The sequence below is a fragment of the Acartia tonsa genome, chromosome 11 (genome assembly GCF_053477335.1).
Source record: "Acartia tonsa isolate MP-2025a chromosome 11, ASM5347733v1, whole genome shotgun sequence".
Lineage (NCBI taxonomy): Eukaryota > Metazoa > Arthropoda > Copepoda > Calanoida > Acartiidae > Acartia > Acartia tonsa.
In genome coordinates, this window is record NC_137270.1 from 21496746 (window position 1) to 21516838 (window position 20093).

General features: G+C 33.1%; 1 protein-coding gene across 1 annotated transcript; it reads right to left on the reverse strand.

The window, feature by feature from the left end:
* Position 1: 1 nt before the first annotated feature.
* Nagk (N-acetylglucosamine kinase) lies at positions 2 to 19607 on the reverse strand. Its single transcript, XM_080177645.1, has 15 exons — positions 19485 to 19607; positions 17671 to 17725; positions 16911 to 17001; positions 16667 to 16768; positions 16077 to 16117; positions 9422 to 9521; positions 8608 to 8701; positions 8290 to 8334; positions 7800 to 7888; positions 3094 to 3178; positions 2810 to 2840; positions 2184 to 2261; positions 1660 to 1696; positions 1051 to 1108; positions 2 to 700 (listed from the first exon to the last, which is right to left on the reverse strand). Exons 1-15 carry the CDS (start codon positions 19598 to 19600, stop codon positions 649 to 651), a joined length of 1074 nt encoding a protein of 357 aa, XP_080033771.1. The 5' UTR covers positions 19601 to 19607; the 3' UTR covers positions 2 to 648.
* Positions 19608 to 20093: the final 486 nt, after the last annotated feature.

Genomic DNA, 20093 nt, shown 5'->3' on the forward strand with positions numbered 1-20093 from the left:
GCAGTTAAAATGTATTAAATAATAAGATGAACAAGTTTAAGTCTGAAAAACAACATGTTGAATAATGAGAGACTGATGAAGAGAGAAACACATGAATTAATTCAAATAAATATTTTGTAATTATTAATATATTTGTTAATTTTGCTCCTCAGTAGAGACGACCTCTTGATCTGCCTTCCAAATATTATTTAAGATTTTAATTCGCTTGTTGGCTGTACCTTATACACATGATCAAATATAAAGAAGGTAACAAAAGCTCAGAATTGAGCTCAAATTCCTGCCTTAACACAAGTGTTTATAATGTATTTTGAAAGTATTAATGCAAGAAGATATTAAGACATAGATTATTTAATATGTATTCAAGTATAAATATGATATAAATATTAAACTTACAAAAATTTAAGTATACATATATTCAATTGATAATTCAAATGTAGGCCACTATATGTCTATTACAAAACTTAATAATATAAATAAATAAAAAAAATCAGTATGTCAATTTTGAACTAATATTTCAATTTAGGCTTTAAAAAACTTAAATTTTCAGTGATACAATAAATGCTGTCATAAATTAAAATACAACCTTTGTGATATAAATAAAATTCATAGTTAAATAAATAATTAAAATTAATTATAAATTTCATATTCTTATAATTGTTTCTTGTAGTGGTAGAAGGCTTTCACGTTTTTACTATAGTCCCTAAAATATAAACAGATCAAAAGTTTTTCAAGCATAGCTCTTTCTATGGTAAGGGTCTGTTGTCCGTAACAGATATGTCGGATCGTTAATTCCAACATGATAAAGAGAATAACCAAAAACATACTATGCATCTGGTTATATTAAAGATCCGTTTGACCTAATAAATAAGCGCTTTTAATTGGAAGCTTACACCCAATTTTTCGGAAATATGTGAAAAAATTACCCTCTTTGTATATTTCTTTTTCAGTACTAAAATTAAGATTAAAACATCTTCCTTAAAGCGTCACTAGAGACATATAGGGGCATGTGGCTAGTTGTACAATACAGCATCCAGGGGAAACCTATTTTACCTTGGAATATAATGTCCAGCAGCCTGACCGCCAAGATATGAAGCACCTGTAGCACTGCCTACAAAAATATAGTTACTTATATCAAAAATAAACCACAGTCAAACTTCATGGGAAAAAAACATATGCTACATGCAATTTAAGTTTTGGTCACGTTCAGATTTCAAAAGAGTCCCACAGGAATAATACCACGTAGGGTTAGACTTATGAGTAAAAATCTGCAAGGGCTAGAGAAATGTTTTTCATTTCTTTTATAAATTGAAATTATAAAGGTTCAGTAGTCTCTTCATAAGTAATCTGGATAGAAGTTTCCTGTAAAGAAGAATCTTAAAGATCGAAGAAGATGAATATAAAATTTTTATTCATCAATGAAGTTTTCTACAAAACTAGCTCTAATTTTAGCAAAATTTCAACGCAAATTTAATAAAATAAGAATTAAGCCAAGTCGAGCAATAGAAAACCTCCCCCTTTTTTAATTAAGGGGAGCTTTTTTAAATTTTTGTATTTTACTTTAGTAAGTTTAGATTATATCGGGCACATGGTAGTTCCGCAGGGTCCCTCTGGGGGATTGGTGTTTACTAGGCACTTTAAGGGAAAGCATAGGTGTCTTACCTACACATAATTCCACTAATGTAAGCTCAGTAATAACCTGAAAATAAAATATTTATGAAGTTAAAGGAATAAATAAATTTTTGTTCTACCCACAATTACGATAATTAATATTATCCCTTTATTGCATAAAAATTATTCGTTGAAAAGTGTGCACACTGCTTGTAGTACACCCCAAACCTGATTGATTATATAAAAGTCTCCAAAGTTTTTAAGCCAGCGAATGAGAATTTTAAAAAAACTTGGAGGACCAGTATAATTTACAATAAAACAGCCCTTCCCTCGAATAGAATTTTGGGGTCTATTAGAAGCGTGCATGAACCTTATGGACGTTCAAGCTTTTTTGTGGGATTTAAAAAAAACCTTGGACGTCTCTGAGCAAAATTAAGGGGGGTTGGTGTAGAAAGTTGAAACCCCATAAGGTTAAGAACGCCCTTGTACTGTACCAAGTACCCAAACCCTAAAAAATAGAGAAGAAGGGGGGCGTTAATTATAAAGTCACAGGTAATTTTTTCTCAATCTGTTACCTTGCATGCATCTAAAGTTTTGAGGAATTGTGGCTGTAAAAATTTCCAAGATTTCCAAACAGACCCGACACACACAACCTTAATTAGTTATGTATCGCATCGTATTATAGACAACTGTCCGTGGATATTAAAATAAAAGTTATAAGATTAAACCCAGTTTTGTTAGGCCTGAGAACCGATTATAATCCAGCGGATATTAATCGGTTTTGAGGCCATACGGGAAAAGATAATCATTGATTTGTCAAGTATTTTTGTTAAGTCTAAACAACTCTAATTAAAATTTATATATATATATATCAGAAATTAGGTATGTTAAGGCATATGAAGGATCAATACATACACCCCTTGTTATGATAGATTGCCACTTCAGTAGAATAAAATTATTGGTGGAAAAGTTTGACCACTGTTAACAACTGGTAAAATATGCCCTATAATTACAGGAATGTTAAAAAATCAGGCCTCTATTTTTTATTACCTTTTCAGAAATCTAATTTTTGTTAACTATTTATTTCTTACGGACAAAGGAACCAACCCTATTTGTAGATTAGATGTCAATAATAAATTTTAAAAAACCTAAAAGATTGTAGGTTTTATTCTATATTTTTTAAAAAGTATATAAATCATACCTTTAAGCCTCCTTCATCTTCGAACATGGACCTAAAATAACAACAGAAATTTAAATTGGCGCTTTCATACAAAGTAACATGTTAAGCACTGTTCCTCCATACCCTCTTATTTCAAAATACATTTAAAATAATATTTGGAATAAAAAATTATAATAATATTAAAACTCCAAAATCTTTTGATAACCTTAATTTTATCCCTCCCCCCCCCCCCCCGTAAAATAAAAAGCTTGCCCGTCATTGCTTGAGGGCGTGCTTATACTAGATCTATACAACAACAATTTTACCTGTTAACCTTAGGGGCCAGGGCAATTAGATGTTTAGCTAGCACACAACCAGCCCGACCAAATATTTCCAAACATATCTCGTCACCTGGCAAAGTAAATGGATAATATAGTCATAAATATTAGATATCCCAATGGATTTAAAATACGTGGATATTGTGACAGGGGAAATTTTGTCCTAAAGGGGACCATCCACGAACGAGAGCACATGATTCTAAGTACCTTCCAGCATTGATCCTAAGTATTTTTCTTTCAGAATATAATAGGTCACCATATATCATTAATGTATTTACGAGAAAATTTATGTTTCACCATATTTTTTTAAGTATTTAAGGGGGGGGGAAGTTTGTACACTTATAGGAAATGAAATTCAGTACCAAAGATTGGGAGGGTACTGTGGGCTTGTTTTTAAAGTTATCAACCTAATTCTTTTTGTAGGCTCTCTTATATGACTGGATATACACGTATTTCTTTGAAAATTGAATTTCGGCACTTTCCTTCTAGGGGCTTGTGGAGCAATAGACCCCCCAAAACACTAAAAATATGAGTTCTGAACTTATTTTTAAAGATATCAACCTGATTTTTTTTTTATAATACTTTTTTAACATAACCGAATCAACGAACCATTACAGATTTCATTTTGGGACTTTCCTTCTAGGGCCTAGTGGAGCAATAGACCCCCCAAAACACTAAAAATATGAGTTCTGACCTTATTTTTTAAAGATATCAACCTGATTTTTTTTTAATAATACTTTTATAACATAACCGAATCAACGAACCATTACAGATTTCATTTTGGGACTTTCCTTCTAGGGCCTTAAAGAGCAAAAGACCCCAAAAAAACACTAAAAATATGAGTTCTGTTCTTATTTTTAAAGATATCTACCTGATTTTTTAAAAATAATACTTTTTCAACATAACCGATTGAAGAAACCATTACGGATTTCATTTTGGGACTTTCCTTCTAGGGGCTTGTGGAGCAATAGACCCCCCCAAAACACTAAAAATATGAGTTCTGACCTTATTTTTAAATATATCAATCTGATTTTTTTTTTAATAATACTTTTTTAACATAACCGAATCAACGAACCATTAAGATTTCATTTTGGGACTTTCCTTCTAGGGGCTTGTGGAGCAATAGACCCCCCAAAACACTAAAAATATGAGTTCTGACCTTATTTTTAAATATATCAATCTGATTTTTTTTAATAATACTTTTTAACATAACCGAATCAACGAACCATTACAGATTTCATTTTGGGACTTTCCTTCTAGGGGCTTGTGGAGCAATAGACCCCCCAAAACACTAAAAATATGAGTTCTTAGCTTATTTTTAAATATATCAATCTGATTTTTTTTAATAATACTTTTTTAACATAACCGAATCAACGAACCATTACAGATTTCATTTTGAGACTTTCCTTCTAGGGGCTTGTGGAGCAATAGACCCCCCAAAACACTAAAAATATGAGTTTTTACCTTATTTTTAAAGATATCAACCTGATTTTTTTCAATAATACTTTTTAAACATAACCGAATCAACGAACCATTACAGATTTCAGTTTGGGACTTTCCTTCTAGGGCCTTGTGGAGCAAAAGACCCCAAAAAACACTAAAAATATGAGTTCTGTGCTTATTTATAAAGATATCTACCTGATTTTTTAAAAATAATACTTTTTCAACATAACCGATTGAAGAAACCATTACGGATTTCATTTTGGTACTTTCCTTCTAGGGGCTTGTGGAGCAAGACCCCCCAAAATCTACGAATTATTACAGATTTCATTTTAGGACTCTCTTTCTAGGGGCTTGTGGAGCAAAAGACCCCAACACTAAAAATATGAGTTCTGAGCTTATTTTTAAATATAACAAACTGATTTTTTAAAAATAATACTTTTTTAACATAACCGAACTAAGAAACCATTACGGATTTCATTTTGGGACTTTCCTTCTAGGGGCTAGTGGAGCAAAGATCCCAAAAACACTAAAAATATGAGTTCTGAGCTTATTTTTAAATTGATATTAACCCGATTTTTTTATAATACTTTTTTAACATAACCAAATCTACGAAACAATACAGATTTCATTTTGGTACTTTCCTTCTTGAGCTAGTGGAGCAAAAGACTCCAAAAAAACACTAAAAATAGGAGTTCTGAGCTTATTTCTAAAGATGTCAACCTGATTTTTTAAAGAAAACTTTTTTAACAACTGACTTAATGAACCATTACAGATTTCATTTTGGGACTTTACTTCTAGGGACTAGTGGAGCAAAAGACCCCCCAAAACACTAAACATATGAGTTCTGACCTTATTTTTAAAGATATTAACCTGATTTTTTTAAAACACATTTTAACATAACTGAACTTGGTAACTTTTACAGATTTAATTTTGGGACTTTCCTTCTAGAAGCTAGTGAAGCAAAAGATCCCCAAAACACTAAAAATATTTTTTTAATGTGAAATTTTTTCACATAAATGAACTAGGTAATCATTACAGATTTTGATTTCCTTCTAGGGTCCAATGAAAATGCGCTTGAATCAATTCACAGTCATATTCAAATATTATGTAGTATTCTGAAAAAAAAATTACATTAAGACGACTAGATTAAGGTTTCATAATACTTGGTATAGAAATACTGTACAAAGACTAAAAATGATGATGTATCCTAACAAATTTTAAAAAATTAAAAAAAGTCAAAAACTATCTACATAATTGAAAAAAATTAAGTATTCAGTGTAAAAAAAGAAAACTATCAGTTATTGATTGGTTTTTCAATTGCAACAAATACAGCATGTCTTTTGCCCCACTAGCTTCTAGAAGGAAAGTCCCAAATGAAATCTGTAAAAGTTACCAAGTTCGGTTATGTTAAAAAAGTGTTAAAAAAATCAGGTTGATATCTTTAAAAATAAGGTCAGAACTCATATTTATAGTGTTTTAGGGGTCTTTTGCTCCACTGCACCCTAGAAGGAAAGTCCGAAAATGAAATCTGTAAGGGTTCTTTGATTCGGTTATGTTAAAAACGTATTATAAAAAAATCAGGTTGATATCTTTAAAAATAAGGTCAGAACTCATATTTTTAGTGTTTTTGGGGGTCTTTTGCTCCACAAGCCCTAGAAGGAAAGTCCCAAAATGAAATCTGTAATGGTTCGTTGATTCGGTTATGTTAAAAAAGTATTATAAAAAAAATCAGGTTGATATCTTTTAAAATATGGTCAGAACTCATATTTTTAGTGTTTTGGGGGGTCTATTGCTCCACAAGCCCCTAGAAGGAAAGTCCCAAAATGAAATCTGTAATGGTTCGTTGATTCGGTTATGTTAAAAAAGTATTATTAAAAAAAATCAGGTTGATATCTTTAAAAATAAGGTCAGAACTCATATTTTTAGTGTTTTGGGGGGTCTATTGCTCCACAAGCCCCTAGAAGGAAAGTCCCAAAATGAAATCTGTAATGGTTCGTTGATTCGGTTATGTTAAAAAAGTATTATAAAAAAATCAGGTTGATATCTTTAAAAATAAGGTCAGAACTCATATTTTTAGTGTTTTGAGGGGTCTATTGCTCCACAAGCCCCTAGAAGGAAAGTCCCAAAATGAAATCTGTAATGGTTCGTTGATTCGGTTATGTTAAAAAAAGTAGTATAAAAAAAATCAGGTTGATATCTTTAAAAATAAGTTCAGAACTCATATTTTTAGTGTTTTGGGGGGTCTATTGCTCCACAAGCCCCTAGAAGGAAAGTGCCGAAATTCAATTTTCAAAGAAATACGTGTATATCCAGTCATATAAGAGAGCCTACAAAAAGAATTAGGTTGATAACTTTAAAAACAAGCCCATAGTACCCTCCCAATCTTTGGTACTGAATTTCATTTCCTATAAGTGTACAAACTTCCCCCCCCCTTGATTTTGAAAACTTTGATGAAGCTAATTCTTTTAATAAAATGGATATTTGATGATACATATGCGACTACTCGTGTTATATTGATTGTAAATTAATCCATACTAGCATTAATTTAAACATACATATGAGATATAGTAAATGTGCTTTTAACTTTTTTAATTTTTATCATTTGACATCATGGACAATTAAAGACACCCCGAACTCAACAAAACGTTTGATAGAATTTTGACTAAAAAACCTGAACATTTTTTTACTATTCTTCAACTTGAAGTGGTGAAACATAAATTTTCTCGTCAATATATTAATTATTAATAGTGACCTATTATATTTTGAAAGAAAATACTCAGGATCAATGCTGGAAGGTACTTAGAATCACGTGCTCTTGTTCGTGGATAGTCCTCTTTTGTTTGCTAATAAAGTCCTCCGATATTGGTCAATATTTTCCTCCATGGTTAGGAGAGAGAAGAATGGTGTGATTTTATAAGAGAAGGTGTGGGGTATATAAGAAAAATATCTAGATAAGAATTACCCTTCATTTTTTATAATGTAAGTTTTTAAAACTAAAATTATAAATGGGGGTTGGTCGACTACCTCCCCCAAAAGTAGAAAATAGGAGGAGGGGAGGGGGCAAAATTCAACCCCCCACCATCTCAAGCGCCCAATATATATATACATATATATATATATATAAGAGGTTAACTCACAAACAAAATATGAATTTTACATATTTATTCAGACATTACAAATTATTTCGTGCATGTTTGCACTCTTCAGATGTCAGATATATATATATATATATATATATATTATTTCTTTACCTTTTTCAGCATTGTCAGCCAATGCCTTTGTAAGTGAAGCAAACTGAGATTTAGAGAAATTATCATACAAGTGAGGTAGCATTCCATGTCTGCAAGAATACAAATTAAATAGTAAAATCCTCGAAGTTTTAAAAGAAATCTGTTAACACGTGTTTTTGTCCTTTAAAAGAACAATAATTTGTTTTGAGGCCAAATCAATAATCAAGAAAACTCTTCTCTGTATTAATTTAACAGAAAAGGGAACCTTAGAATTTTTCGATGCAAAATAAACAAGAAGTCTGTTTGTCTGCTATTTAAGATCTCAATAGTCGCTGAATCGATATGGTTTTACTTTACAGCACTTTTTTAAAGACTAAAATTGAATGTAGAGGGTCGACAACACCCCTCTACTTCCAAATATGCCCTAATAGATTAATGCGCGTAACCGCTAATGATTTATAAAACAATCTTTATAGGATTGAGAAAAAAAGGAAAATTAAAAAAAAATTACCTATCCTTAACATTGAAGTGTTGTTTGATAATATTCTCTAGGTTACTAAAAAAAATATACAGTTCTTTTAACAAAAAGTTTTTATTATCTAAATTAAAAATAGATTTTATACCTAATGTGTAGGTAATTATAAACTGTTTTTAAAATCACAAAAAATAGAAATAAAATATCTAAAGTAATTTTATGACCAAAATTAATAAAAAAAAGTTAAACTTCCATAAATAGGTTTGTATTTATATATAATGAAAACCAAATTTTTTTGGGAGTAAGAGGGGATGTTAATTTAAAATTGATTGTCCTTTTCCTGATTAAGTATACCTAATATTTTGATATTGATTGTTGAGACCATCGAGGGAATCGAACCATAGTTTGACCGCTTGTGCAGCTATCCAATAAGCTCCGCCCTCGTCACCTATAATATTATCATCCTTGTTGTTAAAATTATGTTTCTATCTTCTTTTTTATAAATCTTTGTCTAAATATGAAAGTTAAATAATAGAGTGCGAACGAGCTATATGTAACTCTACCCACGTGGTTTTGACCCTGTCCCAATTTTGTATTGGTCTTTGAAATCAGCTTATAGCGTCGGAAATATAATCACAACCGAGTCCCTACAAATAAAACATAAAGCAATTTGCTATCAGTTGAAAAGGGTCTCCGCAACTTGCGCCAGGTAGTTATCAAGATTATACATCTATACTTATACATTTATTGTCTGAATGTCCTAATCTAAGAATTATGCTTGCTGCAGTATTTCACTCTTTAGATGTCTTACCTACAGACTGAACCTGTAGAGTAGTTTCCCGGCTAAAAACAGAAATTTTGTGCTTTCCATTGCAGTGCCTATATATCACAGAAATCCCCCTACCTTTTTTTTTAAATGAATTAAAAATCCCTGCTGTAACGCTGTGGGGTTTAACAAGCGGGTCCTTACCCTGCGGGGATACTTTGTACCCACTAAAAAAATACGAAATAATTCCCACATTTTACTTTTAATTTAAAAATAAGGATATAGAGGGGGGTTCTATTCTCGATTTGACACACAAATTATTTGGTCTCTACCAACTTCTAGAGCATACACAAATAAATAAACATTTTTATGGTCTAGCAGACTTAAAAACCAAAATGTTACCCATCATATGTCCCCATCCTCCGCAGTTATGTTCAGTACCATCCTTGTTAAGCAGATGAGCATTGCTCCCCGTACCAGCTATAACCACTATTCCTCCGCTCTAAATAATATATCTGTTCTTGTTTTGCCACAGAAAAATATTTATCTCGATTGCAGGGACATCCAAGATTTTTAATTTGAGAGGGGTAAAGTGAGGGATTTCAAATTTTGATGTGTGAATCTAAAGTATTTTTTTGGGGGGGGGGAGCATGGACGTCCAAGGGGGGGGGGGTAAAGGGGTGATTACATCCCCCCCCCAAAAAAAAAAAAAAATATTTGAATTTCAATTTTTACCCCCCCCCAAATTAAAAAAAATGCCTCTATAAAATAAAGATTACCCCCCCCCCAAAAAAAAAAAATTTCAATTTCAAAATTTTACCCCCCCCCCTCCCAAATAAAAAAGCTTGGACGCCCCTGGGGGGGAGGGTTTCAAAGTTTGAGGAGGGTAAAATAACATGTTCTATTTGGATAGTATTTTAAAAAATCAAACTCTGCTAAACCTTATAAAATATGTCAGGCTAGCGTAGGAGTTAGGGTTTTAGTTATTCCTTTAAATCTATGTAAGGCTAAGTAAACCCTAACTTCTAGGCTAGCCTAAGAAAATTTCATAGGATTTGGCTTACTGTCTCGAAAGTAAAGTAAAAATAAATACATAATAATTGTGAAGAAAAGTATTTAGAAATACTCCTTGAACATACAATTTACTACATTCATGCTTAATATTATGTACAAAAGGAACATAGACGATAATATTCAAAAGTAGCGAAACATTTGTATGACATATCTAGAATATAAACTTGATTATTATCATTTGTTTCATTATTTGTCATAAATCCCTAATTCCTTAATTTGGCCAATGAAGTGTAGGAACAATTCGGCCAAATCATTGGTTGGAAAGTGTTCACATTTTGGTAAGAAAGAGTAACTAATGTTCATTTTATTCATGCAATAAGTTAGATAAATGAGTTTCTGGGTTTAAAGCCATAGTTTTATAGAAAATATATCGACTAAAAAGTTTGCCGCTCGTATTTTTGAATAAGTCTTGTGACTAAATATAAACAAAACCCGGCTAGGAATTAAATTCAAATTTGAAGAGTTATTCAAGATATACTAGGTAGGGTAACAATCCACACCCCTCCTTAACCGAACTTTAGATTAAAAAAATTTTCCAAATATTCGGACAATTGGGCGTTCAAATAGGACCTAGTGGTAGTTAGAATCAGTTGAGAACAAAATCCCAGCCGTTCCTTCTTGCCAGATATCGCCATTTTAAGATTTTAAGTAAAATTACACTAAATATCCAAATACAAACTTAAATATTCTTTAATTTTTTTAGTATAATTTTAGTGAGACAGCCCAAAAACAGAGTATCTTTGCTCCTGTGGCCAAACTGACTGCCTGGAGTCCCTAATAGAGAGTGCCTTTATGTGTTAACACAAGTAGGGATTCGAACCCATTCCCAAAACTAACCAAAGTGGAATAGCTGTGTATTACAGCATGAGGTCAGTATTTTCACCACTGACAGATGGAAGGCAAGGCCTATCCTAACCAGAAACCCGATCATTCACCCACAGGCCCCAGTTGAGCACCTTGGAGGTCTGCACCACATGTTTTCTGGGGTGTTGTTCACCTGTATCCATGGATTGGGCAGGTTGAGACCTAATGGTGCCCTTAGACTCCCAGTAACCCTGCCATTTGGCTCAAGCTTAGAATAATGTCACACACCTGGTCCCGTTAAATGGGCTGTGAGATGTTCCTCTGCCAATCACAGATCAGCACAGCCGCCATGGTAGGATAGCTGCAGGTGGTGGGCCGCATACCTTCACTAAAGATGCAAATTAGCCCTATTCTGATCTTGATCCTCCAAGAGTTCATCTTGAACTATGCCCTTAGCCTGGGAGGGTTCTTTCTAAGGGAGTTGGGGACACCATAACTGTTTGAGAAACCCGAGCTGATGGTATGAATCAATAGGGAGAGTAGCCATGGTCGCCCCTTCTCATATTAAGCAAGTGGTCCCAGCCCTGCCAAGCCTGGGGAAGGCACAGGGCCCCTCCTACAACCAGCGACTGAAGTCAAGAAGCGCTCTAGTTGTACAATCAACTGTCTGGCCACGGTAGCTTTCATGAAGCCACTGCCAGCCACAGCCCTTGTTCCCATCAAATTTCAAGATGATCCCCTGTCAATCACAGATCAGCACAGCCACCATGGAAGGATAGCTGCAGGTGGTGGGCATCATACCTTCAATCAAGATGCAAGTTAGCACTACCCTGATCTTGATCCTCATGGAGATCATGGTGGTGAGCATCTTGAACTATGCCCTGAACCTGGGAGGTTTCTAATGGAGGTGGGGACACAGTTACTGTTTGAAACTATCCATGGTGGAATAGCTGTATATTACATTATTGGGCTCAGGGAATGCATGCCCCTCTGGATACCCTCTAGCTGTTGTTGGTGATCAGCAGGTTTAGCTCCTTGTTAAAGTTTTACTGGCAGTCCCCATAGTCAGGCCCCTGCACTGGAAGTTAGGCCTGGTCATGACCACCATCTCTCTCCTGGGGGGCCGTTTGATGCAGTCGCACCTCCTGGAGGCACATTGAACACCATGGGGGTGTAAACTAAGAATAGCCCCTGTCCAGTTTCACCTATCTTGATGGGAATGGCCAAGAACTTCACGCTAGTCACTACCCATATCCTGGTCATCAGTCAGCTCTGAACAGGTGCTCCTTGAAAGCTGCTCTGGCCAGACAGTTGATTTTACAGCTAGAGGGCTTCTTGTCTGCAGCAGCTGGTTGTGGAAGGACCACTTGCTTAATGTGAGAAGGGGCGACCATGGCTACCATGGCTACTCTCCCGACCATGGCTAATGTGAGAGCGCTTCTTGACTTCAGTCGCTGGTTGTAGGAGGGGCCCTGTGCCTTCCCCAGGCTTGGCAGGGCTGGGACCACTTGCTTAATATGAGAAGGGGCGACCATGGCTACTCTCCCTATTGATTCATACCATCAGCTCGGGTTTCTCAAACAGTTATGGTGTCCCCAACTCCCTTAGAAAGAACCCTCCCAGGCTAAGGGCATAGTTCAAGATGAACTCTTGGAGGATCAAGATCAGAATAGGGCTAATTTGCATCTTTAGTGAAGGTATGCGGCCCACCACCTGCAGCTATCCTACCATGGCGGCTGTGCTGATCTGTGATTGGCAGAGGAACATCTCACAGCCCATTTAACGGGACCAGGTGTGTGACATTATTCTAAGCTTGAGCCAAATGGCAGGGTTACTGGGAGTCTAAGGGCACCATTAGGTCTCAACCTGCCCAATCCATGGATACAGGTGAACAACACCCCAGAAAACATGTGGTGCAGACCTCCAAGGTGCTCCACTGGGGCCTGTGGGTGAATGATCGGGTTTCTGGTTAGGATAGGCCTTGCCTTCTATCTGTCAGTGGTGAAAATACTGACCTCATGCTGTAATACACAGCTATTCCACTTTGGTTAGTTTTGGGAATGGGTTCGAATCCCTACTTGTGTTAACACATAAAGGCACTCTCTATTAGGGACTCCAGGCAGTCAGTTTGGCCACAGGAGCAAAGATACTCTGTTTTTGGGCTGTCTCACTAAAATTATACTAAAAAAATTAAAGAATATTAAAGTTTGTATTTGGATATTTAGTGTAATTTTACTTAAAATCTTAAAATGGCGATATCTGGCAAGAAGGAACGGCTGGGATTTTGTTCTCAACTGATTCTAACTACCACTAGGTCCTATTTGAACGCCCAATTGTCCGAATGTTTGGAAAAATTTTTTAATCTAAAGTTTGGTTAAGGAGGGGTGTGAATCTATTTTACTCTTCTTAATCAAGTTCCTAGAGGCTTTAGTGAAATCAACTGTTCTTACATAGAAGACAATTTCATGACAATGGAGTAGGTTCACTACAAACGTTTTAGGCAAACAAAAAAAAAGGAATGAACTTTACTAAAAAAAAGCAAATAACGTTGTAATTTAATTACATAAATCTAATGTACAAAAAAAAATACCAAACTATTAAAAGTAATTCATTGCATCGTAATAAAGAGTTTTTTGCGAATGATAAAATAAAACTCATAAGATAAGATTTTATTCAAATAATAATTCTATTATTTTAAATATTAAAAATGTTTATAATATGAGGCAATACATGATTTTTCAATATGGCTCAGTACAGGTTGTGATCCAGCGGATTTGATCAAAACCTTACTGGAATAATCCATTAAAAATCAAGCATATTATATGTATAGTATTAAATTTGAATCTCTTACTAGTTCAAATTTTGAAACAGAATTTGTCAAAAAAGACTCTGAAGGATATTTTATCGTTTTATTGAAAAATCAATAATCTAAGTGTTTGTACATTACAATTGAAGAAATAGAAAAGGGGTAATTGTATGAGAAATTATGAATTATAAAGGGATAGTTTCACGAAGTGCATTTAAAAAAAAATAGTGAACTGTAAGTTTTTTCTATTTCAAATAATGTAGTAGTTCATAATATAAAGTTATTGATTAAAATTAAAAGATTTGACCAGGGATTTTCCTTAAAAAATGAGTTTTTCATTTTTATTTTCAACTTTGTTGCATGTTATATATGGCAAAAACTTTTTTGTCATAAATACAACCTTAGATAGCATTTACTAGTTAATAGAACTTCAAACTTTTTATACAACAAAATACACATAACAACAAAAAATGACCAATAAAATATTTAGTATAGTACTTAGAGTAGTGATCTTTTTATATGTCTTAGTAGAATATATTAGGCATTGGATTGATATGATTATGTGATAAAGAATTTTAACATTGACCTGACCGAACTTTTTTTATTTGACAATATCTAGAAAAGTTAGTGATTTGCAACATAAATTACATGAGAATGGTCTTTTTATATATATATATATATATGTTGTATGGTTAGTTGGTATTTCCGCGTGAGATAATGTGTATATTGTAAGTAAACCGGACGGTTTTCTTTATTTTTTTAAAAAGAATTTATAGAAAACCTGTCCTATAATGAACCGGACGTTATTTTTTATGTTTTTTAAGTAACTTGTCCCAAGGGGAACCCCTGTTCAATTTTTTATAACTCTTGTGAAATATGTGGAAAAAGATTCTCTGATATTGGTGTTTTGGCTATACATATTTGGAAAAAAATGGACCATTCTTATGTAATTTATGTGGCAAATCACTGACTTTTTTAGATATTGTCAAATAAAAAAAGTTTGGTCTGGTCAATGTTAAAAATTCTTTAGCATATAATCATATCTATCCAATGCCTAATATATTCTACTAAGACATATAAAAGTTCACTACTCTAAGTACCTTAACTCTTTAAATACACTTCGTAGAACTATCCCTTTAATTTATATTGCTACCCTGTACCAAATACAACCTATCCTAAAGTATCATACGATAAACTATAATCTAAGTCAAAGAATCTTCCATTTTCTATAGATTCGTAAAAGGCGAGTTATAGAAAATCTTTAAAGAACAGAATTAAAAGTCAAACCTAACACGAATAATGACAAAAATGCAAAAAAAAACCTTTAGGCATGCAAATATAGGAAAACCTACCATTTCTCCCGGTATCATTGTCTTTACAAAGTTTAAATAACATGATAATGATTGTAGCAATAAACTAAATTAATCATGGTAGGACAAACGGATAAAGTAAGTTAAATGTACAGCAGAAAGAAGGATAACATGAGAAAAATCAAGGAAAAAATAGCAAAACCTTTCACAATCTTCCCTATAGCGTTCGGGAAGGACTTACTCGCGTACGTTCAGACAAATTCAATTATAGAGTTGCTTCACTACTAAAAAGGCAAGTAAGCAAGCAGTCTTTTGTCACAATAGCACAAAAGCTTTTTGGAACAAAAAGAATAAACAGAAAACAAATTTAAAGCAGCAATTATTTTATTAACGTGTGTCTTCATCGATGTGGAGCCATCGTTTTGCTCATGAGAATCTACTTTACAACTCACTTTTTAGGACACCATGGAAACTGTCCCGATTTTGTATAACTTTTGCGGAACATGTTCCAGTTACGTCATATTTTTCTTTCCCGAAAAAGGGAAGGGGGAAAGAAAAAAAAGGGAAGGGGGAAGAAAAAAGAGATGGGAGAAAAGGGGTTTTTCCCCATCTCTTTTGAAGAGATTTTCTTCCCCCCTTCCCTTTTTCGGGAAAAAAAATATGACGTAACTGGAACATGTTCCGCAAAAGTTATACAAAATCGGGACAGATTCCATGGTGTCACTTTTTAGTTGCTAATTTACTATTTAATTTACTGTTAACGAATAGCAACCCTGCCCCCCCCCCCCTAATAATTTGCTAATTACTTCAAAAACTTTGTGTGATATCGCCGTTCTTTTTATGGAAGCTATTATTGTTCATTTTTGCTATTTAATTTAGAAACCTTCTGCTTCCAGTTTAAAAGATTTATCCCTTTTTTTACTACTTAAACTCTTTTTCTGTTTCTCAAAGACCAGCTTTAACGTAACTCTAATAATATTAAAATGATAAAAGTTATGGCTTTAAAAAGAAAGTGAGGCAGCTATTTTCAGAGCGACCGGTCAGACTATTTTTGACTCTTTACCTGGGTAGCCGTTGCTAAAGTCCCTTGAGTATCACTACAAGCTGAAATAAAAACATTATAATTTTTCTTCTTCTTGTCTTGGCAAAGTGTTATCCTTTATAAGATTAACAGGATGTCTAATAAGGTGTGTCAGCCGAATCACCAATTTTTTTTTATCTTCAAAAATCATATTAAAACTCTCCAAAAATTAGATTAAATCTTATGCTAACAGCCCTTTTTGTATTTTTAGAACAACTCTTTTTAAATAAAAAATTACAAAATCAAATTTATTGATTGGGCTACAATAGCCGATTCAGCGCTTCTTGTTATTTTAAGAATCCATCTCTGTTTAGTGATATAGGTTTTCCTTTCTAAACTTATTAAACGTATTTTTACCTTTGAAGCAGCTTATAGTGCCTATAAAAAATGGCGTCATAAAATACAAATTATTAATGACAGGGCCAGTAAACATTTTACCATTGATAATTTGCATGCAATGTGTACTGTCCTATCATTGGTCATTTGTATTGTATAATGTGTACTGGCCTATCATTGGTCGTTTGTATTGTATGACGTAATTTTTTTATATGCTATATAAGCTGCTTCTTTACCTTTGCATTCTTTAGTGAGGTTAGGATAAAGTCCCCTGAGCGTGGATATCATTTCAGCACCCGTTTCTGGATCCTCTATCCCACTCAGACTCAGTCCAACACCTAAAAATGAGGTTGGATCATTTTTAAGCACGATTTTTTGGGGGGTGTGCTTATTTGTTAAGTAGACAAATTTGAACTCGATCTTATAAAACTTTTGGCACTAGAGTAATGTCCCCTACCTTCCTAAATGAAAACACATTACCTGCTAAAGTTGTATTGGTATCTAATCCAGCTTTTTTTAGAGCATCTTCAAACATGCTTGCTATCCGTCGAGCTGTCTCTCCTTTGCCAATCTAATCACATACATACTTTTAGAGATGCTACGCATTTATAACTTTGAAGGGAAATTTTAAATGATGCTAAATATTCTAGAAAGGAAAATGATTAATACGCGGTGATAAGCATTTTATTTTATTATAATCAAAATTGAAGGGAAATATTTGCCTCAATGTGTCTAGTCGAACACAGAAACCCAGACCTTATGTTGAAACAAATATTAAATAAGGGTGGGGGGTGGTTAGTCTTTATGTTTGTTTTGTATCTGTAGGTCAGTTTAGGTAAGGTTATATTGGATACAGGGTAGCCTTTAAGCGTAAGACCCCTGCAGGTGTTAAGCATCAGGAAAAAACCCTTTATTGTATTTCAATAGTATGAGGGCCTACGATGGAAAACACCAAAAAAATTTATCTTCAGAGATTTATAATCATCTCTAAAAAATTAAGATAATTAAAGTCCATCAACAGATTATGACGTCATACGATAGAATAGCCAATCAGATGCCAGTATTCACTGTAATTGACCAATGGTAAAATTTTTGCTGTATACATATTGCATAACTTTTTCACTTCTTTTGACGTCATATTCTCCATCTCTTTTTTAGGGGTTTTCTTTCCCACTCTCATCTTCCTCACAGGAATCAAAAGTGACACAAAAGTTATGTATTTTGGTCTTCGTCTATTTACCTGATAATGGTTTGTGGAAGGTCCCTTTACTTCTGCCAGAATTTCTCCAGTGCCACTAAAACAATTATTCCTCGTAAAAGTTAATTTCAAATGGATTAGGGGGGGGGGGGGGGCGTTATACTTAAGTTAAGATTGATTGAAAGTCTTATGATACAGCATTTTATTTTAAAATGAATTACCAACATCCTAAGCGCGAAGATCTAAAATCAAACAGTAGTAGAACAAACTAACATGAACACTCAATGTCACAACTTAATAAACATAATATTATTTTAAAAGTATAAACAAAATTGTATATAAACTTGTTGTAAAATTGCGTAAGTAAAGGATTCTCTTTAAGAAAGTATGTACATTTTGGGACTTGATTATAGATATGCTTGTTGTCCTAGGAATCAGCATTCCATTAAAGTAGAGTTGATAATTAAAGAAAAGGTTTACTCTATTTTTATAATGTAAATTTTTCTTATGTTTCACACGTATTTTGCTATCAATCAACACTTGATTTTTATTAATCTTTATAAAGTAAACAAGAAATTTTAAATAATTTAAGTTAATCAATGAATTACAATATCTTAAATAGAGTAAATAAATTTTAACATAGTATTAAACAAGGATGACAATATCCATAAATAGCGAAATTGTTGAATATAAAAGCACACCAAATTGTGAGAAAAAAGTGAGCATAACAGACGGAAATATTAACTAGATTAATGTTGCTTAGTAATCCTATGAGTTTTTGCCATAAAATTTCAGCATTTTGTATTTGATAACATCTATGTAATAAAAAACCTTTATTGCCTTTAAAAAAATGCTGATAGACCGATGGACAAAGTGATTTATAGAGTAGCTTTGCATTGAATTTAAAAAATCAAACGACCGTCAAAGCATTTCCGACTGAATGACTGACCATGTAAATTTTGTATATTGGATGCTTATTGATTTAAGAAATTTTCAATAGGAAATTTTATCTGTCTATCTTGAATAGGAGCCGAGAAAATCACATTTCCTCTTAACGTAGCTCTAGGACGAACATTTCGAATAATATGGAGAGCTTTTTAATATCAATTATAGATTAAAAGCGAATAATATTAAATAGAAGTGTGTGTATAACAAAAATGTCTGATAAACACAGTTGCCATTTAAGATGAAACTATAGAAATGCTTAACTACAGAAGCTATAGAGAAGCTTTGCTTTTAAATAGACGTATTTACATTGTTCATGTAAATTAAGATAAGAAAATAATAAAAATTAATTCCTTTACAACCTTTATTTAAAATTCCAGTAATTACTAGGTACTTGAAAAATACAAATTTATTGGTAAAAGTTGAATTATTTACTTTTCTTATGACAATTTATAATAAAAAGGATGGCAACAACCATCAAAGCAAAGCTCTCTTTGGTTTTAGGACTTGATTATAGAGATGTTTTGCTCAAGATATGGTACCTTGTTGTCCTTAGAATAATTGTTCTAACAATCAGCTGAATAGGATGATTATATCATACAAAGAATAGTTGTCAAAGAAAATTAAAATTGACGTACAGACTTTTTGTAAAATTTATGAAGTTGCTGCGCTTTAAAAGGCATACCTAATTCTTACATGAATTATTATCCATAGTTTAAAATCGATAGGATAATTCTAACATGACGACAGTGTGTTTGAGGGAAGTGGGGTAGAACTCATAAATATTCAGAGTGAATACAAGCCGACAAACAATGAAAGGGTAGGATATGTCTTTTATAACCTTTCCTCTAGAGATTACAAATATACATATGAAATACACACAAACAAAACATATTTCTGTTTTGTCTTACCTGAAAAGCATAGCAGTAGAATGGGTCCCACCGCCCTCAATTCCACCATAAATACCATTTTCAGTCATAGTTTCTGAACAATACTTTAATAAATTAAATATTGCAACGTGAAACATAGCTTCCCTTCTTCATTCTGTTTTGTCTTACTTAACTGGTTCTAAAACGAATTAATCTTTAAAAATCTTAATTTTCTTATTCAAAACATGACTATCAAACGATATAAATTGGTACGATTTTTTTCGTCTATAAAGATCTTTTTAACCATTGCACACAGCGTTGGCTTATTCACTTTGAAAATCTTCATATTGATCCTGGGGTGGCTCTATGCTACCTTACTGCCCCCCCCCCCCCCCCCCAATACTTTGGATGATAAGAGCACATTCGTTAGAAGTATTGAATACTATTGAATTAATATTTAAATAAAATGACAAGGCTTTTTTTGTTATTTGCATATATATATATATACTCAGTTTCCCACAAATTTCATCTGGACCACTTGAAATCTTGAAAAAAAAACATATTTTTTATGCTTATTTTGAGTTAGGTTAAGTTAAGTAAATGTTAGGAGGGTCTTGGTATTTTAAAATATCAAATTTCAAAATAGGTGTT

Excerpts from the sequence above, each read along its gene's own strand:
- Nagk (XM_080177645.1), bottom strand. The coding sequence starts at position 19,600 with ATGTTTCACGTTGCAATATTTAATTTATTAAAGTATTGTTCAGAAACT. Across the intron at positions 17,726-19,484 it reads TCTACTGCTATGCTTTTCAG|TGGCACTGGAGAAATTCTGG; the intron begins GTAAGACAAAAC and ends TAATTGTTTTAG. Across the intron at positions 2,262-2,809 it reads AAGATGAAGGAGGCTTAAAG|GTTGTGTGTGTCGGGTCTGT; the intron begins GTATGATTTATA and ends TAACTAATTAAG.